This window comes from Cheilinus undulatus, linkage group 20, assembly GCF_018320785.1.
Source record: "Cheilinus undulatus linkage group 20, ASM1832078v1, whole genome shotgun sequence".
Taxonomy (NCBI): domain Eukaryota; kingdom Metazoa; phylum Chordata; class Actinopteri; order Labriformes; family Labridae; genus Cheilinus; species Cheilinus undulatus.
Window position 1 is genome coordinate 572,755 of NC_054884.1, and position 23,464 is coordinate 596,218.

A 23,464-nucleotide genomic window follows, 5' to 3' on the forward strand; every position below is an offset into this window, starting at 1 on the left:
GTCAGACCAACAGTCAGACATGGTGGTGGTAGTGTGATGGTCTGGACCAGGACCTGGACCACTTGCTGTAATCGATGGAACCATGAATCCTTCTCTCTACATCCTGAAGGACAATGTCCGGCCACTAGTTCATGACCTCAAGCCCAAGCTTACTTGGGTTATGGAGACCGACAATAATCCCAAACATGAAAACAACTAAATGAAGGTTCTGGAGTGGTCTAGTCAAAGTCTGGACTTAGATCTGACTGAGATGCTGTGGCACGACCTTAAACAGGCCGTTCATGCCGGAAAACCCTCCAATATGGCTGAATTTAAACAATTCTTCAAAGAGAGGGCAAAAATCCTTCACAGTGATGTGAAAGAGTCATTTGTAGTAACTGCAAATGCTTAAACCAGTTAGGTTTAGGGGACCATTACTTTTTCACAAAGGGCCAGATACGTTTGGAGGACTTTTCCTTCTTAATAAACTTTTTAAAAAAGTGTTTTTTATGAACTCGGGTTATCTTTGTCTAATATTAAAATATACAACACTGAAAAAAGACTTACCTTACATTCCAGACTCTCAATGGCCTTCATTTTCAATCCATAGATTTATGAACTCTAAATAGTTTTAAAGACCCAGCAGAAAGCCTCCTTCTGTCCTTATTTATAACCACCCCTTTGAGTAAAATATCAGTAGAACAGTATCAGTTCTGACTTGTTTTGAAGGCCTTAGCCTGCTCTAAATCAGAAAGGAAACCATTTAAATGCTTAATAATTTTGAGTCAAATCACTAGTTAGTCAAATGATACTTAGAATCAAATGTTTAATTTATTCAAGAAAAAGAAATTATTTCTGAAAAGGAAACAAGTTGTACATCATGAATACATACAAATCTTTAGCAGAACTACAGCAAACCTTTCTGTAAAAAATACAAAGTTAATTTGAATTACTCACTGTACATTTACACAGTTTCTGCCAATGAAAGCTGCGAAGGCCAGAGAGATTGCAAATATAGCCATCATGTTAACGTTCCCATTTGGTTTTCCTATTTCAGTCTGCTGAAGCATTCTTGAACACAACGGTTCCTGCACAACTCTTTCATTTAATCCACAGCTGAGCTCCTTCAAAAAGAACATCAAATAGAACACGTCCGAGGGAGTTAGCATGGTGACTATGCATGAACGAGTCTCCGGTGTCTCTTCAGGCCGTGCAGGCTGGAGAAGCCTTTGCTACAAACCGTACAGATGTATGGTCTCTCTCCGGTGTGGGTCCGCATGTGTAAGGTGAGAAAGCACGACTGCACAAAGCCCTTCTCACAGATGTTACATTTAAACGGCCGCTCTCCTGTGTGGTACCTCCTGTGGATCTTCAGCTCTGCCATTGATCTGAACGACTTGTCGCAGTCATCGCACTTAAAAGGCCGCTCTCCCGTGTGGATCAGAGTGTGCCTCACCAGCGCGTCCTTCCCAAAGAATCCCTTTCCACAGTGCTCACATGGAAACCTCAGCCCTTTGTGATGGAAGTTGTCATGTTTCAGGAGGCATCTCCTGGACGTGAACACCTTCCCACACTGAGGGCAGGTGAAGATCGCAGAGGGTTTGTCAATTATGGGTTCTCCGGAGTGATGCACGCGCTCCACGTGCCTGGTCAACGTCACGCCGTGCCTGAATTTCTTTCCACATTCCCAACAGAGGAACGGATACGCTTTTGTGTGTTTTTTCTGGTGCTCCACAAGGTCAGAGTACGATCTGAATCTCTTCACGCAGTGAGCGCACTGAAACGGCTGGTACCCAGTGTGCTTCCACTCGTGTCTGATGAAACGCTTCAGGCTGGTGAACGTGGTCTGACAATGCGTGCAGGTGTAAGGCTCGGTGGGATTGTGGGCGTCGATGTAGTGCTTATGAAGGGCTTTGAACACGGGGAAGTTCTCCTCACAGCGGTTGCACTGAAATGGCGTGTGGGATTCTTTGTGCATGGCCAACGCCTCCGAGTCACGCACCAGCTTCATGCACACCTCGCAGTACAGCGGGTTGTGAGTTTGTTTGTGGGAATCCAGCGTTGATTTGTACTTAAACGCCTTGTCGCACTCATCACACTTGAAACAGTGCTTCTCATCTTCTGGTTTCTCCGGGTCCACCTGCTGCTCATTGTAGCAAATGTTCCTTAAATGGAATCTGAAAGTCTGTTTGCACTTGAACTCAGCACTGCAGTGTGGACAGAAAAACGGCCCCTCTAACAGGCTCTTGTCCTCTGGGCTCGTCTGCCCGGCTTCTGATTGGTCAGGGTCCTGGTCTGCGTTGTGTGACGGTTGTGTTTCATTGGTTGTGTCCAAAGGATTCACTGACTGTTGGCCCTCGTCTCCTGCAGGCGCTGCTTGTTTGGGTTTCCTGCCTGGCTTTCCTTTTGGTTGATTTGGACACTTATGCTGCTGTAGGAAACGTAAGCTCTTATAAAACTTTTTACATAAAGGACAGGAAAAGGGCAGCTCTCCCGAGTGTAGATTCATGTGACGCTCCAAAAACTTGACACTAGCCATCACTTTGCCGCACACTTTGCACGTTCTCTCGTCCAAGTCGTTGCTCCTGGCCGCACTTCGGCCTGTGTTGTATTTTCTAGCGCTGCTGTTGGCAGCGTTACCTGCCTGTGTCTTTGACTTCCTCCACTGTGACAGGTACCTTTTCATCTTCAGCCCACGGTTCTTCCTCACCGGTCTTTCCCACAAAATGTCTTCCTCTTGTTTCCCCCTCTTTCTACCTTTGACTTCAAAGTCCTCGTCTTCAGGTTGTTTCTTCTTCCTCCCTCGTCTTTTCGGCTTTGCCTCCTCCGCGTTAAGCACAGTCACCTGCCCGTCTTCACCGATCATCAGTGTTTCAGATTGTTCCTCTGCTGTTTCACTCTCACTGGCCTCAGTGGCTTCGGTGGGGTCTGTGGCAGCCTCGCTGTCCATCTCTGCTTTGACCTCACCGCTGACACCGTACCACTGGCTCTGTGCACATTCTTCAGCCTCCTTATTTTCAGACTCCACCTCCATCTCTGAGCACACCGTGTACACCAGTCCACTCACCGTATCCGTTCCTGTGTGTTCATCGACGATCACCACTCTCTCCACCGGGGGGAGACAGAGCGCTGACAAGATGCCACTGTCAACAACGTAAGAATCTGAGAGAGGAGATCAGAATAACAGATTTAAAAAGCCTGAAGTGTTAAAGCAACGCTGTGGTGCACAAAAGCAACAACTTCATCAAGACCATCAACACTCAACGAGAGGATCAGGACCCAAAAATGGGTCATGAAGCTGTTTTCAGAGGGTCATCATACAAACAATTTCACAAAGAGTTATGATGTACGAAGGCTCTGAGCAAACACGTGTCCAAACATTTATCTCTGTTCAGCCGTGAGATGTACATTTTGTTGATTTTCTTGTGATCTTGACTTATTTATCTTGTAATATTGGTATAACAAACTATTTTCCCCAAACAGCATGTTAATTTTACAACCTGTCTAAGAACAAAAAATTAACACATGAAAATGAGAAATGCAGTCAAGAACATGTAAGCATGCACTTCCACATTTGGTTGATCTTGACACTTAAACTACTACGGGTTTATTTTACCCACTGCTGGAATTATCATTTTGCAAAACTGTATCAATAAAACATTAAAGTCTGTGTCTTTGACTTTTCTAAATGTTTGTTGTGTGAAACACTGGTGTTGATAAAAACTATTAACATTCCTCTACATTTCATAAATGACAGTTTGTTCCATTCAGACCAAAACCCTGCAGTCTAGTCCACCAGTCAGACCAAAACCCTGCAGACAGGTCCACCATTTAGACCACAACTCTGCAGTCTAGTGCACCATTCAGACCAAAACCCTCAGTGAGGTCCATCATTTAGAACAAAACCCTGCAGTCAGGTCCACCATTCAGACCAAAACCCTGCAGTTACACCATCATTCAGAATAAAACCCTGCAGTCAGGTCCATCATTCAGACCAAAACCCTGCAGTTACACCATCATTCAGACCAAAACCCTGCAGTCAGGTCCATCATTCAGACCAAAACCCTGCAGTCAGGTCCATCATTCAGTCCAAAACCCTGCAGTCAGGTCCATCATTCAGACCAAAACCCTGCAGTTAAACCATCATTCAGACCAAAACCCTGCAGTCAGGTCAATCATTCAGACCAAAACCCTGCAGTCAGGTCTATCATTCAGACCAAAACCCTACAGTCAGGTCAATCATTCAGACCAAAACCATGCAGTCAAGTCCACCATTCATACCAAAACCCTGAAGTCAAGTCCACCATTCAGACCTAAACCCTGCAGTCTAGTCAAACATTCAGACTTAAACCCTGCAGTCTAGTCCACCATTTAGACCACAATTCTGCAGTCTAGTCCACCATTTAGACCACAACTCTGCAGTCTAGTGCACCATTCAGACCAAAACCCTCAGTCAGGTCCATCATTGAGACCAAAACCCTGCAGTCTAGTCCATCATTCAGACCAAAACCCTGAAGTGAAGTCCACCATTCAGACCAAAACCCTGAAGTGAAGTCCACCATTCAGACCAAAACCCTGAAGTGAAGTCCACCATTCAGACCAAAATCCTGCAGTCTAGTCCGCCATTCAGACTAAAAGGCTGAAGAATGTGCACAGTCTATTGCACCATTCAGACCAAAACCCTACAGTCTAGTCCACCATTCAGACCAAAACCCTGCAGTTTAGTCCATCATTCAGACCGAAATCCTGCAGTTTAGTCCACCATTCAGACCAAAACCCTGCAGTTAGCCCACCATTCAGACCAAAACCCTGCAGTCTAGTCCACATTTCAGACTAAAACCCTACAGTCTAGTCCACCATTGAGACCAAAACCCTCTAGTCTAGTCCATCATTCAGACCGAAATCCTGCAGCTTAGTCCACCATTCAGACCAAAACTCTTCAGTCTAGTCCACCATTCAGACTAAAACCCTCCAGTCAGGTCAATCATTCAGACCAAAACCCTGCAGTCAAGTCCACCATTCAGAGCCAAATCCTGCAGCTTAGTCCACCATTTTGACCAAAACCCTACAGTCTAGTCCACCATTCAAACTAAAACTCTGCAGTTTAGTCCACCATTTAGACCAAAACCCTGCAGTCTATTCCACCATTTTGACCAAAACCCTGTGTGTCTGACAGGAAGATTTTCTATCACTTTCTCACTCTACAGTGCATGAAGGTTTTGACAGTGGACATAGTGCTGCATGCACATCTAGTTTTGAAATGTTGAGATGATTTTACACCCAAAACTTGTTTGTAGTGATGCCTGACCTTCGATTTTTTCTGATATCCAATATGCCGATATTTCCAAACACTCTGTTGGTACTGATTCAGATACTTAGATATGCATACCTTTTTTTCTTTACTTGTTTGATATCTACCGCTCACAAGCTTTTAAGACAACATTCATCACAGCCTCATAATAGATAAAATTAAAATTCAGAGAAGCTTACCAATGTCCTCTAACTGGCTGAGGTCTTTTTGAGAGTCCAGCAGAGTTTTAAGCTCCTGTGGATGAGCCAAAGTCTGCATGCATTCATTGAGAACAGATGAGGAGTCACTGAGCAGAGATGCAATCTAACAAACACAGAGAGTCAGAAACAGAAGAACATCTTTCTACGGTTAATCCACAGAGAAAAGGAAAACTAAAACAACCAGCTGTTAAAATCCTTTTATTAGTTCACACTATGATAGCTACAGACTTGTAAAGTCTAAAACTAAGGATTTAATATAATCATTTTCCTGGCTTTGGTTCCTATAGGCCCAAGTTTAAGTTTTTAACAACTTTTTATCAGCCAGCTACCTTTTAACCCTTAGAGCTCATGCAGCACTAGGGCTGCAACAACAAATCGATAAAAATCGATAATTTGAAAAGATGGCAACGAATTTATGTGTCTATTCGTTGTGTCTTGCGATTATGGCATCACTTGGCGTGACATGGAGCTGTTTATGTCACACGCAGACGTCTGATAGCCTTTACTTTGGCTTGGTTTCTCTGATTATAATCCCGTGATTAGTGGAAAAATTAAGTAGATATATTCATCATCAACCATGTCTCATGACGGAGATGAGACGCTAGCGATCTAAAAAAAGCTCGTTGTCGTAAAAACTCTGGCGGAACTTAAGTTTCGTTTCGGTCTGACAACAAGCATTAACAAACTAACGTTAGCTTGTTGATTACGTCAGTGATAAATATTTAGTTATAATATGAATAACTTTAAGAGGCTGAGGCTGACCTTTGGTTTCTCTGGGATAAAACAATTACAAGAGGACGTAATAAAAGCAGAATCCCACTATGAGTCTTTCATTCAAATCATATCCTCAGGCTATTGTCATTACTATGACCTTAAAGTGTTTATGTATGTTTGTAAGGAGGGAGGCAAAGTCATAACATATAAAATACCATTTTAATTTTTTAAAATAATTGATCATATTTTTTGTGTTTATTCTGTGGAATGTTTTTAGAATAAAGACATTTAAACTCTAACATTATTTTGACAGCTGTGGAATATCCATGTTAAATTTTTAAATAAGGGACCTCACCCCCTGGAAACATCTGATCCATCGATTAATCGAGACAACAATCATCCGATTCATCAATGATTGAAATCATCGTTTGTTGCAGCCCTACGCAGCACAGTTCCATGCCACAGGCACACCCCTTTGTAAATTGCTTGGTAACTTTTGAACCGTAGGTCGTAGACACTAACTTGTTTTTTCCTGTGAAAGCTCTGTGTTGTGCCTTTTTAATATGTTCTCCATGCATTTGTAGCTCTTACAGAACATTTTCTAGTGGGCCCGGAATTTGATGACTTCTCAGGGTCTCTGAGGACAGTGTTGTCGTATACAACAAGAAGTAACAGTTCAAAAAAATGTTAACTTTTGAACCATAATAGACACTCTTTTTTCCCTCCGAAAGCTGACAATTTTGCCATTTGATTGCTACCCCCCATGTCTCCGTAGCCCTAAAGGATGCTGTTCTAGCGAGCCTGGAACTTAGGTGACTTTTTGGGGTCTTTAAAAATTAAATCCATGGCATTAGATTCTGAAACAAACATCTTTTTGTCCATTTTGAATCCATTTTTGATCACTTACTTTGACTTTTTTCGGTGGGTAGCACCATATTTGTTGAGGACAATATTTACATGCAATGCATTGTTGGATGGTCTGTCCTTCAATAACAAGATGCTGCTTAAAGGAATGGCACAAATAAATCTAACTGCAAAAAAGCAAATGGACTTTTTCTTAGTATATAGGTAGATGTTTTGAAAACCTTTAGCCACAGAATGTTTATTTTTTCACCGTTGTGTCCCCAAGAGATAGGAGAACAAGTCTGTGCAAAGAAAAGGCTTACTGACAATTGTTTACTGTGTGTTATCAATAAAAATAAATGAGTTTCACATGTTCTGGTCATGTGACTTACTGTCATCATTTTAGGAATCTGTTATTAAATTAATATCTCAGTGCTTATGTGTAACTGTTACCCTTTCACCTCATTTATGTCTTTTGGGAACTAATATGTCTGACAAATGGAATAATAATGAATGTAGATATATAGATCTTGCCTTGTTAGCTGCAAGGAAATATTTAGCCTTAAACTGGAAAACATCTAAAACGCCATCAATTGTCTAATGGTGGAATGAACTTTCAAGCTACCTCGTCATGGATAGAATCTACTACAAAGGCAGATCCTCAGACTTTACCAAAATATGGCATTCTCATATGAAGTTTGACTTGAAAAGTACTTTAATCTAGGATCAAGGACTACAATAACAGAGGGGTCTGACTGTATTACCTGTGTTCTTGTTGTTTGTGTGTCAGTGTATTTTCGTGATTTTGTACGATGTGTTTTTTCTGTTTTATTTTATCTTTGCATTTTATTTGCAATTGTTTTGTCCTTTTTTGTGGGAATTATGAATTGTGAGATATGAGATTTATGTATGTATACTCCCTATATTTCTGTTCGTAATAAATGAAATTAAAAAAAAAATAATAATATGAGTTTCAAATTCCACTTAGTTTTTTTCTTTTGCCTTTAGAGTCCTATAACATTTTCAAAATTCAAGTGACATTACTGCAGCAGATATATTCTTAAAGCCCAGGTTGTCCTGAAAAAAAAGGATGTATAAAGCTTGACTGTGCACCACAGGGTTGATGTCTTATAAGCTTTTTAAGAAAAAAGTCCAGACGAGACATGATGGTGAAAAAAATAGCTGTGAGCTCTAAGAGTTAATCATTGTTTCATGTTTAGGCCAAAATTCAATAAACTGACATTAAACTTCTTCTCTTTTGCTTGTACTCTATGTATGTGAACATTAAACACTGTCAGTGAATTATCACCTGAACAAGCAATTCCACTGAAAATGATATACTGGAGCTAGTTTACAAACAGAAAATGTTGATTTTATATCATATTCAGGTGTTTCTCATTCAAAGTTTCATCTAAAATTAAAGAACACCCAGTGATAATATTAAGATCTTATGTGCCGTTAATTAAAAAATCTAATTCAGGACTTTTTAAGACTTGTCCAGGACGTGCAGAAGACAAATTAGAGTGTATGTAAAGTGATAGGGGTTTACCTGTTGGAGTGTCTGACTTGGAAGAAGTTTTTCAAGTCTGGACAGAAACAGCCACATCAGAGGACGTGCAGAAGACAAATTAGAGTGTATGTAAAGTGATAGGGGTTTACCTGTTGGAGTGTCTGACTTGGAAGAAGTTTTTCAAGTCTGGACAGAAACAGCCACATCAGAGTCTGGATGGCTTTATCGTACGTGGGGCCAAAGTCTCCTGGAAAAACATCCTGGAACACAAAGAAAATCTAAGATTAAGAGGTGTTCATATGTGACACGCAAGGGCTCAACAAAAGTAGTTGATTCACTGAAGAGAATTCCCTTTAGAGCAGCAGTACTCTTCCTTATCCTACCCATGAGCCCCACTGTCTGAACACTTCAGCCAGAGCCACAGTCCAAACCAGGGATGTGAGGTAGATGACAGATAAGTTAATCCAGCAGTACTCTTCCTTATCCTACCCATGAGCCCCACTGTCTGAACACTTCAGCCAGAGCCACAGTCCAAACCAGGGATGTGAGGTAGATGACAGATGAGTTAATCCAGCAGTACTCTTCCTTATCCTACCCATGAGCCCCACTGTCTGAACACTTCAGCCAGAGCCACAGTCCAAACCAGGGATGTGAGGTAGATGACAGATGAGTTAATCCAGCAGTACTCTTCCTTATCCTACCCATGAGCCCCACTGTCTGAACACTTCAGCCAGAGCCACAGTCCAAACCAGGGATGTGAGGTAGATGACAGATAAGTTAATCCAGCAGTACTCTTCCTTATCCTACCCATGAGCCCCACTGTCTGAACACTTCAGCCAGAGCCACAGTCCAAACCAGGGATGTGAGGTAGATGACAGATGAGTTAATCCAGCAGTACTCTTCCTTATCCTACCCATGAGCCCCACTGTCTGAACACTTCAGCCAGAGCCACAGTCCAAACCAGGGATGTGAGGTAGATGACAGATGAGTTAATCCAGCAGTACTCTTCCTTATCCTACCCATGAGCCCCACTGTCTGAACACTTCAGCCAGAGCCACAGTCCAAACCAGGGATGTGAGGTAGATGACAGATGAGTTAATCCATAGCTGAAATTAAATGAAACACTGAATCGGTGGATAATTGTCTGTATAGTTTCTGGAGAAACAATATGTCACTGATAATGAGCATATATTTATCTATTTACTGTGATATCAGGCTAAAAACCCTGTATCTCAGTTTTTCACGATTTTAATTATTTGCTTTTATTAAATGGTGCTATTGGTCAGTCTTTACATCTCTCAGTGGGTTTTTAAAGCAATAAAAACATGTCAAAAGCTGTGTCTTTCTTAATTTTCTTAAAAAGTGGTGATTTTGGAAATACGAGTCTTTGGCTCGACACCAGCGTTAGGTGAGTTCCACCTGGCCTAAAGATTTTTTTTAAGATATTAGTATGTGCTAAGCTCTGAGATGTTTTTCATAGAGCTGATGAATTATGGTTGGATGTTTGGGTATTTCTATCTAACACTGGGACATTTACTGGAGTTCTGTGGCTTTATTAACATAATACAGATGCGTTCTCATTCGTTTCCACTCATTATTCATTCTCTAGCGAAAGGGGGAGGGGCCTCATATTGGTCTTTGCCCTGGGCCTCTAAATCAGTGGTTCTCAACGTTGAGGTCTGGACCCCATCGGGGTTGCGAGACACTGAGACGGGGTCTCCAGATGCCTTAAATAAAGATTTTTTAATTTACACTGTTGACAACAATTTTGCCAGATTTCAATCCATTGTCATCACTTTTTTCCCCACCAGTTTTGCCCATTTTAACACTTTTGCAACTTAAAACCCATTTTTGTCAATTTTAAACCATTTCCACAACTTTTTTTCTACTTGTTTTGCCACTTCTAAACCAAATCTTGCCACTCTCTGCCTATTGTTGGCTCTGCTGACACAATACTGCCACTGTTAATCACTTTTAAAGCCACATTTCACAATTTAATATGCCCATTTTTGACAGTTGAACCCAGTTTCTGCCTACTCCTGCATCAGCTAACCCTTTTATGAAAGTTTATGTCAATTTTTCATCCCATATTTCCACCTATTTTTGACACTTTAACGCTATCTCAGCCACTTTTTGAATCCTCTTTTAAAAAATAATATGTCTATTTTAGCTGCTTCGACCCATTTGGTTGGATTTTGCCACCATTTTTGGCACTTCTAACCCATTTTTTTCCACCATTTATTGCCATTATTAAGCCATTTGAGCTATTCTTAATATATTTTTATTCAAGCAGGCCAGCCCCACCTTCAAGTGCACTGGAGGGATTTACCCCCTCTGCTACTGATAACCCCTCCATGACCAATTTTCACCCCACGGGGAGACGCGTTTCATCCCTGCCTCTGCTCCAACTGTCTATAACTCTGTTACAGTAGTGGTATAATTTCAGCATTCACTGTACGACTTATGTATTTATGACACAAGACCAAAACTTGAGATTTTTATGCTCGTATAGTTGCACACGGCTTCTCACTCTGACGAGTGAAATCAGGAAGGACCAGGAATACACCTTTTTCTGCACCCACTAATAACCAAAGCTTGACCCTGTCCCCTTCTTATGGACAATTTTAGACTTTTAAAAAATAAAATGCTGGAGATGTTCGAAACATTTCGCCCATGATGGAGTCCGTCTCTAATTCATGAACTGGCGCTATTAAAGACCCTGTAAAGTGAAATCCAAAGTTTTTGTCTTGACACTCTAGAAATGTTGGAATCTGGTTGCTGTAAACATGAGAAAACTCTGAGATCTACATGAGACTGAATTCTGGATTTAGGCCAGTTCATCTCTTTCCTGGCTTGGTTTCATGTGGGCGGGGCTAATATATGGACTCACGATGTCATGAGCCCACAGTAGAAAATGACCCCACCCCTCTAACACTACAATACTGTGGAAGGAAGCAGTCACCTGAGCAGGGACTTCTGGTTCATTTTGTGCAAAGGAATTCAGTCTTGTACCATTCTATAATGTTCATGTTTCATTGCAAAGTTATAGTTATGCATGTTTTGTTTATTGGTTCATGTTTTTAGGGGAAAATATTTTTCCAAGTATGACACCATGAGTGGGGGGTTAATGCTGCAGACTACCTGTGTCCTGAGTGGGCGTGGTCTCAGCTCATTCAACAGACACGCCCACACCATCCTGGAGCAGATTTTACTGCCTCATTTTTCATGATTTGAAGCTTCATTTTATAAACTTGCTTTATGTGACTGAAATTTGACCTGGGGGTTCATCACACAGTGATCATACCGCAAATCTAAATACAGATTTATTTTTACTTTACAGGGTCTTTAAAGCATGCCATTCTCACTGCCCAATCCAAAAATATGATTGCGTTCATTTTCTGCTCTTTAGAGACCCACAAATCAATAATTAGGAGACTGTTCTTTTACTTGTATGCAGGAAAATTCTCTCCTTTTGATGATGAGCATGAATTATTGTTTGTTTACTAAACGCGGATAGAGAGAGAGAGAGGAAAAGGGAAGTGGGGAGAGAGAGAGAGGGAGAGAAAGTTAAAAGAGCAGCTTGCAGTGCTGTCGGTCTACAGTTTGATTTTTGCTTTAAAACGATGTAGTCATTCAGATCAGGCAGTGAAGAGAGATCGAGCAGGGCTTAAAACACTGCGTCATCAGCTCCAGCTACCCTCAAACGGGTAGCTCAGCTGTGGTGGAAAAGCAAACCCCCTGCTGCGCTGGGCTGCCAGGCTCAGTCAAACCAAGTCGAGCCGAGCCGCACCATATAATGGAAAAGTCCCACTTGTCTCCACATGACTGTTCTTGAATGTTCATGGCTGTGTCCAACCACCTTCAGGTACAGCGGGGGTCCCCAGTCTCCTTTTTTGGGGCGTTGTGGGCTGAAAAGGTTGAGAACCACTGCTGTAAATGCCTAAAACCAGCCCTGCCTCACACCTGCAGCTCTCCCAGACACATCATTCTGCCCTGCCTCATTCTGTAGCTTTGGATTTATATTTCTGCTCTTTGACAGTATTTATTATCAATAGGACATTGAAGATCAAATTAAGTTTCCCGTGATATTACGTTATCTTAACATGTGATCCATGTGTTGGGCTCGTTGATGACGAGGCGTATCGGCATAATAATCATAAAACGTGGCTGTGAGAGAGCATCAGCAGGAAGTGACAATGGTTAAAACGAGGGCACAGGAAGCTTCAATTTGAACACAGACATGACACCTACTGAAGAGATGACCACCGGCAGACTGCTCTCTTTTCTTACACACGCTCCTCTGTCGAGCGCACTCCCCGGTAATAATATACGGATTTAAAAAAAATACATTTTCATTTAACTTTGGTATTTAAAGCCTGTGTTCTTTGTGTGGGTAACACAGTTATTAATGTGTCTTATAATGAATATTTACTGATTACAGTGTTCACCTTCAAAACGGTTTTTAGGAAGGTTTTGTTTTCCAATTAAACCTTAAAAGAGCTTTAACTGGTCACTAAAGAGCCACATAGGCCCGAGACCTGGAGGTTGAGAATCACTGCCTGGGCCGGATTAACCAATGGGCATCATGGGCACAGGCCCAGGCACACTGGGAGCCCATACAAGACATTGAGAGAGAAAAAAAAAAGGGTATTATTCCTCAATCACACAGTGCTGAACAGACCAGACATTGAGCTATAGCCCTGCGTTGGACCACCAACACCCTACCTGCCCATTCCTCCTGAATTTCTGACCATTAACACCTGCTCCTGCAGTAGGGTGTCATCCCTCTCATCTGCACCTGCGACATGCAGGTCCAATCCTTCCCACAGTCTGACCATCCACATACAGCACGGAATGACACGAGCTGCATTCAGTCAAAGAAATTATAATATACCCTGACAAATAACATTGTTTACTGTTCTGATAAAAATTTTCTCCCTGAATGAAGCACGAAAGGAAACACCTCTTCATCAGCCGTACGTTCCAAACATGGATAAAAAAAATCGGCCACAGCCCCTGGTTATAGTGAAAATAGTACCGCCAGAGTCATTTTACAGACTTTATTTACACATCGTTTGTTTTTAAGCTGGTGCAATTATTATCCTGATTAGTGATGCACGATAAGAATTTTTTGAACTGATAAGATAACCTCTAATTTCCTACTCCTGATGGCAGATAACCGATAATAACTGATCTTTTTTTTTTTTTCAATTGTTGATTTAACAAAATAAGTTTAGCAGATGTGTTTATGGACATCTGGGGTTAAGAAGGGGGATATGTAGTGAGCCAAGATATTTATAACTAATTCTAACTAATATCACTCATGTTTTTCAAAAAACAAAGAACTATTCTGACTTTATAACTGTTATTATAGTTAACGTTTTAGTGAAACATTTTTGTACCAAGTACAACATACACAAACAACGGACAGATTTTTCCCCTTTTCCCTGGAAATAAACTTAAGTATCCTGACAAGTGGTCAAATCTGACATTTCAATCAACCTAACAAGAATTCAGCAAAAATGAGGATGCAACAAGCTTTAAGCTATAAAGGAGGTGGCTGGGGTGGAGGAGGTGAAGTTTGCAAAGCTGCTGCAAAAAATGAATGTATTAAATCACTATGTTTACATATCTCAAGTTCATGAAATATTGCAACTTCTGCAATTTGTAAATTGCAGCAGGCCTTACTGCGATTTAATCTAATTTGCAATTAATTTTCCAGCCCTACCATGGTCACTAAAGGCTGTAGTTTATTAGAATACATCAGAAGAGTGGAGGAGGTTCAGGTCTGGGTCCCACTCCCCATTCAGACTTGCCAGAGGTGTAAGAGGTTAGAAAATGTTAGCCAAATGTATAAAAGCCTAAAAATATATGTATAAAAGTGAGCCTTAGTCCAGCCAAGTGTCTATATATGGGAAACACTGATTTTAATAAGACAGTGTAAAAACAGTAAAACAGATCTTACCTGGAAAAAGTTTCTTCTCTCTTCGGGATCTCTCAGGAGATTTCGGACAAGACCCATAAAATGTGAGTCTGCTACTTCCTGTTCCGGATTATCTGCCTGCAAGAAGGACATTTAAAAATAATAAATTTTCTCTTCATAATAGTTCATATTAATCAGGGATGGGACCCAGGTGGCCTATTGTTGTTGTTAGGTAGCACCAGACTCACCTCCACGTTCCACAGGGACCGGAGGTTCTGCATCCGGTCTAGATGTGGCTGAATGATCTCAAGGTAGGCAGTCTCTTCAGATCGACACAACTCCAGGATGAGCTACAATCAGAAGAAGACAGAAAACAGGTACTTATGCCGAAAGGGAAAGGTGGATTTTACACTGCTTTTATACAAGGATGAAGATCAAACATGTAAAAAAAACTTTTCTTTTATCAACTTAAAAATTATCCTTGCATAACAGCAGCTCTTTCCAGCTTCACTTCATCATGAACAGAAACCTGTAAAGGATCTTTCTAAAGGCCTGTATCTTGGAGGATGTAATGCCCAATGAAAACTTGGATCCGTTTGGATGCATTTCATTTGACTTTAGAATAAGAGAGGATGACACTGGATATCTTTACCTTCCATCCTAACTACCATTATGTCTTCTATTTAGGAATGGGTGGCAACACGGTGAGAACAGTACACACCTGAAACTTGCTTCCAGCACTCCTGTGAACGTCCCCCTATAAACTTTGTTTTTTTTAGCTGGTGCTTGGATAAAGGATTAAATGAAGCTCCTGTAGAGGTGTGCGCTCTGCTTGCTTGAGCATGCACTCCACCAACTGCTCGTATATATTACAGCTGGGCAATTAATCCAAAAATAACTGAAACCGACATTCAGAGTCTCTAACCGACATAAACCTGCTGCGTCAATTATTTCAATTTTTCCCTTGTAATTCTCTTTCTACTAATGCACCACACACTTAAAAACAAACTGACTACTGGCTGTAGTCATGTGATTGGTAGCCAGGTGTTGCAAGGCATGTAGCCTGCTGGAAACCCAAGAAAAGAAGAAGTACTAGTCATGCGCTCACCCCCTCCAGTCCACTAAAACTCAAACACAGAGCTGACTGTGCAATGTGTGTGGCATAGTTATTGTCCACTTTTTATACAACAGTATAAAAATAATTTATTTTGTTAGCAAGAAATACCAGTTGTTTATTTTCAACTTTTAACAAAAAAAAAAATCATTTCATCTGATGTGTATTTTGATTTAAATTGTTTTAATAAATGACCATAAATTGTAGTTCTGTACATGTTCCTTTCAGTGATTTGTTTTAAAATTTTACAAATATTTTCAGAACAAACAGAGGAGGAGGCAGGTGGTAGAATAATCATTTATTAACCGTAATCGAGGTAAAAAGTTCAATTAATTGTGATTTTGAGTTTTGCCATATTCGCCCAGGCCTAGTTAATATATATATTTTTTGTTGACACCTGGAGGTTGTACAGTACACCCAGGTAAAATTTGAGGAGTGTATGATGATAAAAACAGATACTGCACAACCCGGTGTCTACTGCAACAAAACTATGAGGAACTGTTCATTCAGCCTTTTTGCTTCATTACTGATTTTTTGCATGTTTGAGGGGTTTAACCTGCTGTCAACCAAAGAAAAACTTGGTTGACTGAAATTACATCCAGGTAACATCAATCAGCTGATTGGTCATTTAGGTTAAAAAACAAAAAATGTTTTACTTTATCTGAGGATCAGTGTAATCCATGAAAGGGCCCTTAGTGCACCCCTTTGGTAGTCTAGATGAACTTACAAATAAAAAAACAAGCTTTTGAACGGTGTGAATTTTTAGCCTCATCATGCTGTACTAAAAAAAATATTGATTCTGAGACGATCAGTTTGACCCTACCTTTGATCATGTGATCTCTGTTATCACAGCATGATAACTCTAAACTCATATAACCGACAAAATAACGTCAGATAATCATTTTTGTATTCATTTATAATGATAACTATCAACAGGACCACCTATTTCTGACCCTGCCGTGTCTTTATAGAGCATATATCGGACAGTTTGAGGCATTTTTTAAGAAGTTTTTACAGGCTGGGGCTTACTGACCAAGAGACAGTGCCTTTAGTCTTTCTATCTGTCTGTAAGAGACACTGACAATAACATGAACACTTCAGTGAGAGAGCATAGAAAGTATCCTGAATTCTGCTGTCTACCAGAAAACCCTGAAGGTCAACGTCCGGCCATCAGTTCATGCCCGCAAGCTCAAGCACTCTTGGGTTATGATGCAGGACAACGACCTGAAACACACCAGCAAGTCCACCTCAGAATGGCTCAGAAAAATAAAAAATATATAAATTAATAAGGTTTTGGAGTGGCCAAGTCAAAGTCCAGACTTAAATCCAACTGAGATGCTGTGGTATGACCTTAAACGGGCAGTTCATGCTGGAAAACCCTCCACTTTGGCTGTGTTAAAACAATTCTTTGAAGAAGAGTGGGACAACATTCCTCCACAGTGATGAGAAAGACTCATCACCAGTTATCACAAATGCTTGATTTCAGTTATTGCTGCCAAAGTTGGAACAACCAGTTACTAGGTTCAGGGGGCGATTTCTTTTTCACACAGGGTTTGGATTTTTATTTCCCTTCATAAATAAAATCATCACTTAGAAACTGCATTTACTATTTACTTGGGTTGTCCCTGTGAGATATTATAATTGGTTTGATGAGTGTGATAAATATGCAAAAAAATCAGGAATCAGAAAGGGGGCAAATACTTTCTCATGGCATTGTACGTGTACATATACAAATAAATATCTCTCTCTATATATATATAATTTTTTTTTTTTTTTTTTTTTCTCTTTTTATAAAACAGCTGAAAAATTATTAACATCTATGAACTAACAATAAAGACAATGAGTCAGAGTTCTTCTAGTGTTCCCCTGACATTCTATTAGTGGAAACTAATTCTTACCCTTGCTCTGAGTCCCAGGATGAGCTCAGCCCGCTGTCTAGTGGACAAAAGCTGAGGAACAATTTCCGTAATCGTGAACACAAACTCCTCAAGCAGCCCATAATCTGACACGATTTTCTGCTCCACCGTCTGCCAGATAGCTGCAGAAACAAGCCGGACAGGAGGGACCAGGAGGCGAAGAGAGGAGAGGGGAAGAACGGGACCTGAAACCAGAGAATACATGGAAATTAACAGAGTTTCAATTCCAACCAGAAGTTGCTTTGTTCTATTCATGAAAACAAGATTACTATGCCACATGCCATGTTATGCTAATTTTGGCTATAGGCTTTGTCATCTGGTAAATGATATAGTAATCCTTCTTGTTTATTTAGATATGATCAACCTTATGCCGTGCCCTTATGACAGAACAGTAGCAGTGACTTCTAGGACTTTTAGTCAAACCTGAAACAAGGTGCTAACCCTGATTCTAAAAGCAACTTGAAGATTAAAACATGTTAACATAATCTGTTACTGAATAATAGAATTGTTGCACTTTAATAAAGATGATGGCATCGATAGGTTGAAATGCCAGACAGTACCATTCTCTCCCTAGTGGCCGCAGATAGTGCCACAGTGGAGAAGTCTCCTAGAGTCCTATGGGTTCTTCAGTGGGGCTGGGCAATTAATTGCAAATGAGATATCGCAATATAGCATGCTGCAATTTACAAATGGCAGATGTTGCAATATTGCTTTAACTTGATGTTTAATACATTCATTGTTTCACAGCAGAGATTTTATGCACACTTTGCAAACATTCAAGTGTCATTTTTTATAAAATGGTTTACAAAAATTGTCCATTTCGTGTTTTATGCACATTTTTCTTTATTAAAACAAGTGACATAAAAACAAGAATCCATTGATATCAAATTTGCAATTTGAGCAATAATAATAATTGCAATTTTTAAAATTGTTCTGCTCCAGTTCATTCTATCTAATATTGATGAAGCCTAGTGTTAGTTCACTTTAGTCATTAACTATTGGCTAATAGCCAACTGACACCAATTACTGCTTCCCAGCTCCCACAGCCAATCAGTTATTTCTCTCCATTTAAAGATGACGTAGTACTCACGAATCCCTGTCTGCATCAATGCTGATGCATCATGCTGCTGCTGGCAAAGCTTCACCTCCTCCACCCCAGCCTCATCCTTTATAGCTTAAAGCTTGTTGCTCCCTCCTATTCAGAATCTGCTACTATGGATTAATTGCTTCTGAAATAATTTCATTTTTTTTCAATGCACATTGTTATTCATGTGTTCATCAATGTGGGGGTTTCTAGCTACGTGCTCAAAGTCAAAGCAGCTGCTGACTAACCCCGGGAGCCTCTTTGGATGCTTCCGAATGATTTCATTGTTCAGTTCAGTTCAGAGATTTTAGTATTGTCCACAGGGGGGAAATCTGGTTTGCATAATCAATCAATCAATCAATCAAACTTTATTTATACTTGAGAAATCATTGAGGGATACCCTCATTTACAATGATGTCACAGAAAAAAAATTCAGAATTACAATAAAGTTCACACTTAAATAAAACAATTACAGACATAAGGTTGCAGGTTTAAAATAATGTTTCTAAAAAGCCCAAAAGGTAAAAGCTCAGTAATCTTGAGCAGCTCCTGTAGCCTGTTCCATGAGTCAGGGGCAGAATAGGAAAAGGCAGTCTTTCCCAGGTCAGACCTGACTCGTGCAACATGCAGAAGCAGCTGGCCAGAGGAGCGTGTGTGATGTTGATAATTAAAAGAGAAATGGAGAAGCTCAGTGAGGTAAGATGGTAGTTTTTCTAAAAGGCCTTTATAAATAAAAAGGTGCCAATGAAAATTTCGTCTCATCTGTGGAGAAGACCAGCTAACCTTACCATATAAAATGCAATGATGTGTGTTAAAAGGATCACCAGTAATAAATCTTAATGCAGAGTGATGAACGGAGTCAAGCCGTTTGAGGGTTGTAGGGGCTTCGTGTCTGTAAATGACATCCCCATAGTCAAGGACTGACATAAAAACAGCCTCTACTACCCTCTTTCTACAAAACATAAGGAAGTTTAATTTAATTTAATTAATAAATAAAATGGTACAATAACACTTATCAGTTAAGAACACACACATTTATATTGACAAGGTACATCATAGTAGCAACTAACCGACATTGATTAAGAGTCCACCAAAACTCACACAAAAATGTGCATTATCATAAATTCATGCTGCTTGACTGAGTGTAGGTTACAATATAGATGATTTATTGCTTGAATTTGTTGAAAAATAAACAAGATGAGGCACCTAGTAATAATTGCGTATCAAATCGCAATCGCAATCGCAATACTGGGGAACAAAAATCGCAATTAGATGATTTTTGCAAATCGTTCAGCCCTATTCTTCGGTGGTGAGTAAATGGTCATGCATGTGAATGAATGGGATTAGCCAATACCTACTGTACTGTACTTCTGCCATCAGTGTGTGAATGCAGAGTCAAAGCTATGGCTGGGTGAGTGTGACCTGCTGTGTAAAAGCACTTCCAGTAGTCAGACACCTGAAAGGATGCTTAACAAGTTCAGGTCCATTTACCATTACAGACTTGATAACTGCACAGATACCTGGTGCTGGTATCCCATCTCTCGCCTCCTCTTTATTCTTTCATATGCATGTTGAACTCATTTTCTTTCCTTTTTGGTTCCTTCTTCAAAGTGTTAAAGAATTTAGTCATTAAATAAACGTGATGCAGATGTAATAAATCCATTGTATTGAGTATTGGAGGATATTATATCTTTTATGGTCCATAAAATGGTACATCTAAGACCTGTAAACGTGTTTGTTCTGTATCCTGCTGTCGTTCAGAGTCCTGTTGTTTTCAGTGCTCCGGAATACGAGTTTAGATTAGTGTAAAGTTGGTACAAACAAGAAGAGAAAAACCAATAACTACTATGTGAGTAATGTTCGCTGATAATTAGATTATTCATGTACGTGACATCAGCATTTAAAGCTACCTAAATAAACTAAACTAACGAATAACCACAAGCTACGGGGGCTAAGGTTAGCAAAGTTAGCACAACTGCTAAGGTAGCATTAGCAGTTAGCCCGGTAACCCTACACATGATGAGCTTATTTACACACACGGGCACATGGCTCTACTCACGAATGATAAAGATAATACTAACAGCTGTCTTTTCAGATGTCCATCATTTATGTTGTAATTACTCATTTCAATTAGCCGTATTTCCCAAGAGTTAGCATTCCCGCGCGCGGGCTGTATTGAGGCCTAACCAAACAAATCGGTATTACCGAGAGTTACCCGTTAATACTCACCGGTTACCGAGGAAACACCTCCGTCCATCTTGGATATTCACTGCAGTTACATTACATTTACAGAAACCAATATACTGAGATCGATCACATAAACTATTTATCGGTGGTTAATCAGGGAGCTAAGTCACTCAGCTCAGCTTTGTGCGTCAACGGTTGGTGTGAGGTCCGTCAGGAAAAACAGACCGACTGGAGAAAGCAGCAGAGGAAGAAAAGTTCCACAGCATCATGACGGCGGTCTCAGGATGCTTGAGGGGCAGGGGCGAAAGCAATAAAGGGCGCCTGCTGTATGCAGTCGGGCACCAGCTCATAAAGAAGTTGTCAATTAGCCTATTATTAGAGAAAATGTATAGGATACTATACTATACATTCAATAGGAAACTTGGGTTGACATGAGTTTTTTTTACAATAATTTAAAAAATCATTATTCAAAATTAGAACATAAACAACATGTTGTGAAAACATGATGTTGCAGTTATAGAGCTTCTTTTTTAGCTGAACACTGAGGTATCTGACTGAATTAAGATAAAACACATCAGTGCTGGTGTTATTTCTGACTTTTGCAGCAAACTTATAAAAATCTGCATTTTAGGTCTTTTAATTAGCTCAAATGGACATCTGCCTGGAAAAGGCGTGGCTTATGTGACAGAATCCAGAGCAGTTGGGAGAGTTATGACACTCCCACTGACTCCAATAGAAATTGAGAAATGCAGAAGTGATGCGCCTCATGGGGAGCCCGACAGGGGCGGACTGGAGGGACAAAGTGGCCCGGGAGTCATTAACAGACCGGCCCATTTAATGCGCGGTATGGGAGCCAGCCAACTGGCAGCACACGTTTCATGTAACTTGATCTATGTATTTGGTGTTCTGACTATAATTCATACAGTTATCAATAAACTGAAGAACCTAAATGAGTAGCCTACAAAAAACTGCATATACTTCTGCAGTGATTTTAAATCCTACAGATTACTGAATTGATAGGCCCTTATATTAATAAGGGCCTATCAATTTGCCAGGCTGTTGGATATTGGAGTTACACTGACTATCCATACCCTGATTAAACCACTAGAGGGCAACGTCACTACAACAAGAAGCCATTTTAAAAGACATTTTATTTAAAAATAGATTAACTACAAGTGCATAAAAACTTAATCCAGAGCTTTTATGAAAATGAAAACTAAACTGAAAATAGAAAACTGATATTTGAAAACTAAAGACTTGAAAGGTGATGGACATTCACTTGATTCTCCTTACTTAAGCACCTTTCTTCTGCTGTTTTAGTCCTTACCAATAAACAAGCTAGTAAGTAAGTCAGTTAGTGCCCGCCTGTCTCAAACTACCCCCCTATTGATTGTGTGGTATAGAAGTAAAGGGATGCAAGGTGCATTGAAACTCAGCAACATAATGGTATACAGAGTACTCATCCATGTGTTGCTTATGAAGGCTGGGTTGAAGTAACCTGTCATGCCAGATGGATGTGTTTCACACATCCATCTAGGAAAGCTTCAACAGGAAACATTTGAGAAAAGGCAGAGGCTTTGAAAAAAACTTGGAGTGTGATTGGGTGAACGTTCTGTCTGTCACATCTCCACAGGCCAATCAGAGCAATACAACACGTGACGTAGCCGCTATCGAGCTAGCTACTGAGGAATAACGCGAAACATGGCGACTATAGACATGTTAGTACTCGACTTTTGTGATTTTTGAAAAGAAAACTACTCACTGCTGTTCTTTGTTCTTCTTTTAACCAAAAATGTCGTCAAGTTCTGATAAAACTGGCGCTTTAGCAGCATCCACGCTAATCTCTTCCTCCATAACTGCACCAGCTCTTGCTGCTGCTTGTTTACGTCACGCCACTGCTGCGCCTGAAAGTACTGCCCCTCGTTGCTGATTGGTCCTGTCACTTTCTAACCGGGCCCAAACGGTTCAGATGGGAGCTTTGCAAGATGGATTTGCCAATGAGAAACAAGGAAACAGGCGTATCCATCTGCTTTGCAAGGTTAGGGCTGAAGTGGTTTATGTTGACAATGGGGCAGGGGTAGTAAGTAACTCAATACATTTACTCAAATTACTGTCATTGAGTATTTTTTTGTGTACTTGTACTTTTTTGTGTAGTTTTTAAAATCACTCATAAGTATTTTTTGAGTGAAGTATTGTACTTAGTAACACTTTAAAAAGCATCAAGTACTGAGCAAAAAAAAAACACATAAAGCCAAAAGGAGGCCCAAGCTTTCAGTCAACAACATGAAAACAACCAGTCATTTGCACATGACGGTCAGTACGTGCATATAGCGAGAGAATTATTCCATATTTCTTCCCTAAACAGCTGCTGCATTGTACTTTAGGTTAGGTCAAACATTAAATCAAATAACCTGGTTGGAGGTCCAGATTTTCTTCTTCTTATTGCACATTAAGGACAGGTCAGATTTCACTGTGAAAGCCCCTTGGGTATCAAAAGTAGCTACTCAGTACTCAGTACTTTGAGTACATTTTAAATGACTTACTTTTTACCTTTACTTGAGTAGATTTATAGACCAGTACTTTTACTTCTGCTTAAGTACATTTTAACCAGAGTAACTTTTACTTGGGTACAATAGCCTGGTACTTTTCCACCTCTGCAATGGGGCCACAGTTCTCTCTGGAG

The 23,464-nt window shown here is 40.3% G+C and overlaps 1 protein-coding gene across 1 annotated transcript; it reads right to left on the reverse strand.

Moving 5' to 3' along the window:
• Positions 1-785: 785 nt before the first annotated feature.
• LOC121528356 (zinc finger protein 271-like) lies at positions 786-20,996 on the reverse strand. The gene is made up of 7 exons (XM_041815783.1): positions 20,824-20,996; positions 17,493-17,695; positions 14,729-14,830; positions 14,523-14,618; positions 8,707-8,817; positions 5,470-5,593; positions 786-3,141 (listed from the first exon to the last, which is right to left on the reverse strand). The coding sequence occupies exons 1-7, from the start codon at positions 20,849-20,851 to the stop codon at positions 1,154-1,156; spliced, it is 2,652 nt and encodes an 883-aa protein (XP_041671717.1). The 5' UTR covers positions 20,852-20,996; the 3' UTR covers positions 786-1,153.
• Between the last annotated feature and the right edge of the window lie 2,468 nt (positions 20,997-23,464).